The following is an 8,873-nucleotide window of genomic DNA, read 5'->3' on the forward strand; positions in this document are numbered from 1 at the left end:
CCTGCCACAATGCCCGGCTATTTTTTGGTTGCAGCCATCATTGTTTGGCGGGCCCAGGCTGGATTTGAACCTGCCAGCTCAGGTGTATGTGGCTAGTGCCTTAGCAGCCTGAGCCACAGGCGCCGAGCCTCACTGCAACTTCTAATGTCTGGGCTCAAGCAATCCTGCCTCAGCCCCCTGAGTACCTGGACTATAGGGACGTGCCGTAACGCCCAACTAATTTTTCTGTTTTTAGTAGAGGTGGGGTCTCATCCCTGCTCAGGCTGGTCTCAAACTCCTGAGCTCAAGCAATACTCCCATATTGGCCTCCTAGAGTATTAGGATTATAGGCTGAACCACTGTGCTTGGTCACACTACATCATATTTAATTCCTATAGTCACTCTATAAAGCAGGTATCTTTATTTCATTTATTTGTTTGTTTATTTAGAGACAGAGTCTTGCTCTGTAGTCCAGGCTGCACTAGAGTGCAGTGGTTCCATCCTAGCTCACTACAGCCTTGAACTCGCAGGTACAGGGATCCTCCTATCTCAGCCTCCCAAATACAGTTGGCTATTTTTTATAGAGATAGAGTTTCACTATGTTACACTAGGCTGGTCTTGAACTCCTGGCCTCAAGTGATCCTCTTGCCTCAGCTTTCTAAAGTGCTAGGGTTGCAGGCATGAGCCACTGCACCCAGTCTCTATGAGGTAGGCATCTTATCAGTCTTCTCATTATGCATATGAAAAAACTGAGACTTTGAGTAGTTATCTGAATTGACTAAGGTGACAAAGTCAGAATAGAGCTGGGGTGTGAATTGGGCAGTTCCATTCTAGAATCTGCCTTAGCTACAAAGCAGGACCATTCCCCAAGAGCTAAAGACTGCCATAGAGCCATTCCTTTTTTTTTAGAGACAGAGTCACACTTTGTCACCTTTGGTAGAGTGCTTTGGCATCACAGCTCACAGCAATCTCCAGTTCTTGGGTTTAGGCGATTCTCTTGCCTCAGGCTCCCGAGTAGCTGGGACTACAGGCTCCCGCCACAATGCCCAGCTATTTTTGTTGTTGTTGTTGCAGTATGGCTAGGGCCAGGTTTGAACCCGCCACCCTCAGTATATGGGGCCAGAGCCCTACCCAATGAGCCACAGGTGCCACCCGAGCCATTCCTGTTATGGCTCCAACTTCCCCCTCCCCTGTCTCCTGCTGTTGCCCCCTAGAATGCTCTACTGTAACCAAAATAACTAATAATTGTTTCTTTAACCAACTAGTGCCTTCGTTCATACCATCCTCTCCGTCTATAGTAAAATTATTAAGAGTCATTCCCTGAAAACATTAAAAAAGGATTAACTGATGATCAGACACAATAATTAGACTTGAATGAGAAACCAGAGGTTGTTCCAATGAAAAGACTGGATGCAAAATTACATATACATTACAATCAAATTTTAAAAAATACAGAAAGAAAAGACTGGATAGAAAAAAAAATAGCTAAATGGTTGTCTCTTGCTAGGAATTTAGTAATTACCTTCCTGCTTCTTTATAATTTATGTCCTTCCAGAAGTTTCTAAATTAACATACATTGCCTTTATTATTAGGGGAAAAAAAGAAAGGATGAGAAGAAGGAAGAAAGAAATAAAGGAAGGGCCCATTACAAGGAATAACCCAGTTTTGTAACTCGGTAGTTAGAAGATTGTGTCCTGTGATCTTAGGGTGGCAGGGTGTCCAGGGCAAAAGCTGTTCTGTACCAGCCTCAACTACATGAGCCACCAAATGGTAGCATTCCATTCCAACAAGGCTTCCATTTCTGATAGAACTTTCTGGCCCACTGCCTTCTGGTAAAATCTAACTGCTGACATCCGTTCCTTTCACAACCCACAAGAGTCCTCTCTGAATTCTGCTCCCCAACTGCTCTCAATGGCAATACAAATCATGACACTTTTGAGACAGCACCATCATCCCTGAAGCAGGCAACAGCAAGGAGCAAGAGCTTGAGTCAGGTCTACATGGACTTATGTCCCAGCTGGACCACTTATTAGTCATGTCCCCTGAGGCAAGTCACTTACATTTTAACCTTGGTTTCCTTATTTGTAAATGGGGATGATGACAGCACTCATCTCATAGGGATGCTATGAGGACACAATTGAGATAACATATGTGGAGTGCTCAGCGCCAGGGCCCTGAGATACACCCAAATAAAGGTTAGCTATCACTGCTGTTCTTATTCTCATTACGAAAGGAAACTTTCCCATTTCTTAATTTGTCATGTGGCCTAATATAATACTGTGATTCTCAGGTCCTTGAGGAACTGTGATACATATTTTTGCAGGGGGAAAACAGGGTCTTGCTCTTTCACCAGGCTAGAGAGTAGTGGTATCATCACAGCTCACTGAAACTTCAAACTTCTGCGCTCAAGTGATCCTCCTGTCTTAGCCTCTCAAGTTGCTATGGCTATAGAAGTGTGCTATCGCATCTGGCTAATTTTTTATACAGATGGGGTCTAACTGTGTTGCTCAGGCTGGTCTCAAACTCTTCTGGGCTTAAGTGAGCCTTCTGCCTTGGCCTTCCAAAATGCTAGGATTATAGGAAAGAGCCAGCAAGCCCAGGCCTTGGTACACAGTTTAGTCTTCACTCTCCCACAGACACTTAATCACTTCTTTTGAGTGAACATTCATGTATCTGTTTACAATTTCCCAGGACTATCTACCCCTTTGGTGCTGAATCCCCTTGTACTAAGGTCCGGCCCTTGCAACCTCTCATTTGGCACTTGGAAGCTGTCTCTTTGCAACCTCCCAGCCCCGCATCTTACACACCTATCATCTTCTGGAGCAGCGGTGAGTTCCCTTTTCCAAAGAGCACGCAGAGGTCCAGGATCTTTGGGATGTCAAAGAGGAAATTATTGTAGAGAATTTCTCCAAATGCAGAGGGGGAAAAGAAGTGATCCTAAGGAAAAGTGCAGAGAGAAAGGATGGAGACTTTCTAAATGCTCATATATTGTAAAGTAACAGCAAACTCATGAAAAACAACCTTTGGGTGCATCAGCTGGGGACTGGTTAATCACTGATGGTCTGTGGACACTGTGGACATGTCTGAGCCTCACACACAGACCTGTAACAATGGCCATTCTCCATTTTAATGTAAAATGAAGCAAAAGCACACTAGAAAACAGTCAGCTGAGGATTCATTCTGAAATATCTGTGGGAGCTCGGCAACCATAGCACAGTGGTTCCAGCACCAGCCACCTACACCAGGGCTGGTGAGTTTGAACTCAGCCCAGGCCAGCTAGAACAACAATGACAACCGCAACAAAAAAGAAATAGCCAGGCATTGTGGTGGGCTCCTGTAGTCCCAACTACTTGGGAGGTTGAGGCAAGAGAATTGCTTAAGCCCAAGAGTTTGAGATTGCTGTGAGCTGTGATGCCATGGCATTTTACCGAGGGCAACATAGTAAGACTCTCTCTCTCTCTTAAACAACAACAACAACAACAACAAAAATAAGTATCTGTGGGTAAATTAGTTATGATGTCTGGGATTGCTCTAAAATACTCTATGGAAGGGTGGCACCTGTGGCTCAAGGAGTAGGGTGCCGGCCCCATATACCAGAGGTGGCCAGGTTCAAACCTGACCCTGGCCAGAAACTGCAACAACAAAAAAATAAATAAAATAAAATACTCTAGGGAAAAAGAAAACTCAAGTACATGGGATTCACTGTACTTTGGATATGAAAATTCTGTTTATGTGAAACTTTTGAAAGTTTCATACTAAAAAAAATTTTTTAAAAAGGCATCATCCTGTGTTAAATTTTTATTAATTTATTTTTTGAAACAGAGTCTTACTATGTCACTGAGGCTAGAGTACAGTGGCATCAGCCTAACTCACAGCAACCTCAAACTCCTGGGTTCAAGCGATACTCCTGGCTCAGCCTCCCAAGTAGTTGGGACTACAGGTGCCAGCTATAATACCTGGCTAATTTTTTTATTTTTGTAGAGACAGGTTCTCACTCTTGCTCAGGCTGGTCTCAAACTCCTAAGCTTAAGTGATCCTCCCACCTGGGTCCCCTAATTTAGTGCTAGGATTACAGGTGTGTAATCTTGTCGGGACAAGATCCTATTTTTTAAATACACATGCACATACATATTCAAAGGCAAAAAAAATTCCCCAAAGGAACATGTACCTTAATATTGATCATTTTGGGGAGAAGGGATTTTGTGGGTAACATTTACTATCCATATCATATTTTGGTAATGTCTAAGTTGTTTAGAGACAGTATTATTATTTTTAAAGTTAAGGGAAAAACAGTAAAGATTTTTTTAAAAGAGCATATGAGTTCATTTAAACAGTCAGAATTAGTGCTTTTCCCTTCTGACGCACAAGTGAAGGCAGAGTCACGTGTCAGCTGGCAAAGGGCCCCGCCATTGATGAAAACACTGAGTGTAATGCAGCCCGATCTGGTGAATTAGAGGACAAGGGAGGTGGCACAGATTTCTTTCCCGGTGGTGGGAACAAAGGTGGAGGGGAGACAAAGAGGAAACCCAATGCTTCCAGAGCTTTCTTCCCCAGGGGTAGAAAGCCCGGCACAGAGGTATTAGGTGTCAGGTGGCGATCTGTCATGGGATCAGGGGCTTACTTTGGATTCCTTGTGAGTGGACATGCGAAGGAAGATAAGAAAAACACTTCGATGGAGGTGCTTCTGCATGTCAACAACCTCAGGGGCTGGGGCCACCCACTCATCAAACTTGCGGGGGACATAGCGCAGGTAGGAGTCTAGGCACTTCTGTAGGGTCTCATCGAAGATAACCTAAACCAGGCAACAGAGGAGAGAGAGGTTTTATCCCTGAGCTCTAGGGCTTTGAAGTGGATCATGCAGTGTGGCCTATTGCAAACACTGACTCCAAAGGACCAAAGAGGTATGAATGAGCCCAGGGATAAATACAAGTTTCTAAAAATGACACTCTGCAAGGTGAGTCCATCACTAAGATTGTGATTCAAAACAGAGTAATCGGCTCGGTGCCTATAGCTCAACTGGCTAAGGCGCCAGCCACATACACCTAGGGTGGCAGGTTCGAATCCCCAGCCCGGACCTGCCAAACAACAATGACGGCTACAACCAAAAAATAGCCGGGCGTTGTGGCAGGCGCCTGTGGTCCCAGCTACTTGGGAGGCAGAGGCAAGAGGCTCGCTTGAGCCCAGGAGTTGGAGGTTGCTGTGAGCTGTAATGCCAGGGCACTCTACCCAGGAGGACAGCTTGAGGCTCTGTCTCAAAAAAAAAAAACAAAAAAAACCAGAGTAATCCAGGCAGCGACTATGGCTCAAAGGAGTAGGGGACCAGCCCCATATGCCTAGAAGTGGCGAGTTCAAACCTAGCAAAGGCCAAAAACTGCAAAAACAAACAAACAAAAACCCAGAGTAATCCAAACCACAATTTGCTGTTAAGGATCCAATGTGACAAGTAGACAAAAAAAGCATCCCCTAGAGGAAGACAACCACAGCAACCAACCAACATGTCATGTGCTTTGTTTTAGCATTAATTTTGATAGAATATTACCTGGCACCAGAATTTATCATGAGGCAAGGCCAGGAGCCAGTCGAGGTCATTGGCTACGAAGGTGGCACGTTCCAGGTACTCCTCCACTAGGGCAGGAATGCTGTCTGTAGGGGGTGGTTTGTATAACACAAAATACCGCTCTGCCTTCTGCTCCTGGTGCTACAGATCCAAAAACCACATGTTAACGTGGCAGAGGTTAGTCAGTGAGGGCCCATTTGCCAACCCACAGAAATGACAACACTTGGCTGTTCTAACCAGTGACCCTCCTAAGAGCTTTTATGCATAAAGAACCAAGTGTATGTAACAAAGGGGGCATGGTTGCATCCAGGGAACATGGGGCAGCCATTTAAAACTATGTTTTTGGAGAGAATTTAATGACATGGGAAAAAGCTTAGGGAAGAGAAAGCAGGATACAAAATTCTCTAATATAATTAGGCTTTGGGTTTTTTTAAGAAAAAACTGGTACAGATTTTTTAAAAAGTTGGAGGGACAATATCCCAGAGCTAAAAGTGGTTATCTCCAGTGTTGGGGGGTGGGTTATTGGTTGAATATATTAGGTATTTTATACTTTTAAAAAAATGAACATGTATAACTTTTAAAATTAATTTTTAATTATACAAGTGAGACACGAGCACCTTTTCTTTAAAAAACATACAATGGTACAGAGAAGATGAATCACTTGGGACCAATTCCCAGTCTGTGTCCCCCCAAAGGTAAACACTCACCACCATCTCCTAGGTGTCCTCAAAGACCTCTTCTAGGCATTTATGTTAGAATATGCATTTGTTTGGGTCTGCTTTCTTTCTTACACAAATGGTATCACACTGTACCTATCACTGGGCTATATCCTTTTTTATAACCAGAAAAGAAAAACCTCAGTAATTTTTTTAAAGAAAAAATTCTAATCAAGTAACTGCAAGTCTCCACTTAGAATCACAAGCTCCCTCATCCAGCCCTCACCTTACCATGAACAAACCTTACTTTGTTCACCATAAAGAAGAGAAGATGGGTTCACCTACATAAGGGTTGCTTTCTCTGAGAGAAGTAGAAACAGAGGACAGCCAGGAAATATCTCAGCTGTGGTCAACTATAACCCACTCACTTCCAGGTCTAGAAGTCCTAGTCCAGAAGGTATAGGAAAGTTGAGACTGATGGGTCAGTCTTCTTAAGAACCACCTAAGCCTACTGCCCCCCCCCACTTTTTTTTTTTTTGAGACAGAGTCTCACTATGTCATCCTTGGTAGAGTGCTGTAGCATCACAGTTCATGGCAACCTCAAACATTTGGGCTTAAGAGATTCTCCTGCCTCAGCCTCCCAAGTAGCTAGGACTACAGGCACCCACCACAACGCCTGGCTATTTTTTTTGTTTTTAATTGTAGTTGTCATTGTTGTTTAGCAGGCCTGGGCTTGGCTCAAACCTGCCAGCCCCAGTATATGTGGCTGGTGCCATAACCACTGAGCTACTTCTATTGCTTTATGCAATTTTTCAAACTGTGGAGTCTTTAGGTTCCGAAAGAATCCTTGGAGCCATTTATCTGCACATCCTCCTCCCATTTAAATAAAACTTATACCGTAGAGTTCCAGGCAAAAGTCTGTTGAAAAATGAATTCTGCTAACTGAAACAAATTCAAAAACAATTGTCTAAACTAAAGCCTAAATCCATCTCCTTGGTTTTTAAGCTTCCTCCCTCCTCTATCTGTTGACACTTTACCTCTTCACGTCACCTCTCAGGCCAAGCTACTCATTCCCCTGACAAACACCCTCCCTCCCCCCCAAAAAAAATTCTACTTTCCCTACAATCCTATGGGGGAAAGATGCACATCTAAGCCACCAAGTGAGCACATAACAGCAGAAGTGACAACTCATACCTAGCAGAGGGACTGTGGGAGTATAGAAGGGAATTAACAGCCCCTGGAGAATAAGAAACAGCTTCTCAGAGCAGATAGCATCTGAGCTGAGTCTTGGAGGATGGGAAGGATTTTTTTTAGATGGAAGAAATCACATTTTTTTACAGAGGCATAAATATGGGCCATAAAAAAAGGGGACAGATTGTACTGGGTAGTGGGAAATGGATTTGAAGAATGCTGGAATGATGAGGATGAAAGTCATCACTTATTGAGTACCTGCCCTGGGCAAGCTGGTCAGTAGGCATGTTCCATAATGTACTTCTTTTTTATCTATGACAATTTAAAAGGGAGATAGCATTTACCCCATTTTATAAAGGAGGAAACAAAGACTCAATAGTTTCAGAGACTTTCCCAAGGTCAAGGCGTTAAGGAGACAACTGAGTCCAGTTTTAAACTAAAAGCTTACACTGCAAACCTACTCAATGACCTACAATACCCATATGTCACCTCAGTCAGGTTGCTTGTCCTGCAGACCCTAGCTGACTTCACTTCCTTCAAGAAGCCTCTCTGATTCCCACCCCAACTGGTTTAGGAGCTTACTTGAGCTCTCCCCTTGCACCTACATTCTGTGCTTCCCTTGACTGTATCAAGTGAACAGCATCAAAGTGTTTACAGATTAGTAGTCACTGGGGACAGGAAGAGAGGAAGTGATGGGTTAAAGGGAGGCACTAGGAAACTTGTGGGGGTTTCTAAGTGGAGATGCTTATTTTCTTGATTATGGTGATGGCTTCATGGGTGTACATAGATGTCAAGACCAATCAAACGGTCTACGTTTTTTTTTTTTGAGACAGAGTCGCCTTTGTAGAGTACCATGGTGTCATAGCTCACAGCAACTTCACACCTTTGGGTTTAAGCAATTCTCTTGCCTCAGCCTCCCAAGTTGCTGGAACTACAGGCGCCTGCCACACACTCAGCTATTTTTAGAGATGAGATCTTGCTCTGGCTCAGGTTGATATCATGAGCTCAGGCAATCCACCTGCCTCGGCCTCCCAGAGTGCTAGGATTACGGGTGTGAGCCAATGCATCCAGCCCAAATGGGTCTACTTTAAAGGTGCTGTTTATTGTTCTTCAGTGATGCCTCAATAAAGTTACATAAAAGAGAAGGGCCTGCCTTGCCTTCTCAACTGTCTGTCTCCCTTACTAGCCTGTGGGTCTCTGGAGGTAGTCTGAGCCTTGTTCACCACAACTTTCCCAGTCCCTACCGTAGTGCCTGACACCAAGTAAGCTCTCCATATACATTTGCTAGCTGAACAAAAGAGTAAATGCAGGTAATGAATGACCAGATTCTACCAAGGCCTCTGAAGGGCATTGACTGTCCAACTCAAGAGTGGGATTTTGGTTCAGTGCCTATGGCTCAAGTGGCTCAGGCGCCAGCCACGTACACTTAAGGTGGCGGGTTCAAATCCAGCCCAGGCCCAGCAAACAACAATGATGGCTACAACCAAAAA

At 44.1% G+C, this 8,873-nt stretch overlaps 1 protein-coding gene across 3 annotated transcripts in view; it reads right to left on the reverse strand.

Moving 5' to 3' along the window:
- ASCC2 (activating signal cointegrator 1 complex subunit 2) overlaps window positions 1–8,873 on the reverse strand; it is a 45,079-nt gene that overhangs the window by 28,082 nt on the left and 8,124 nt on the right. For 2 of the 3 annotated variants that reach the window (XM_012805287.2, XM_023513290.1), the window contains 3 exons: window positions 5,519–5,677; window positions 4,601–4,771; window positions 2,787–2,916 (listed from right to left, as the gene is read on the reverse strand). In XM_012805287.2, coding sequence (XP_012660741.1) covers window positions 2,787–2,916; window positions 4,601–4,771; window positions 5,519–5,677 — 460 coding nt within the window. The remainder of the gene's footprint in view (window positions 1–2,786; window positions 2,917–4,600; window positions 4,772–5,518; window positions 5,678–8,873) is intronic. The other variant, XM_023513289.1, reaches the window with a different exon arrangement.

Source organism: Otolemur garnettii, unplaced genomic scaffold (assembly GCF_000181295.1).
Source record: "Otolemur garnettii isolate 467f Iridium unplaced genomic scaffold, OtoGar3 scaffold00038, whole genome shotgun sequence".
Taxonomy (NCBI): Eukaryota; Metazoa; Chordata; class Mammalia; order Primates; family Galagidae; genus Otolemur; species Otolemur garnettii.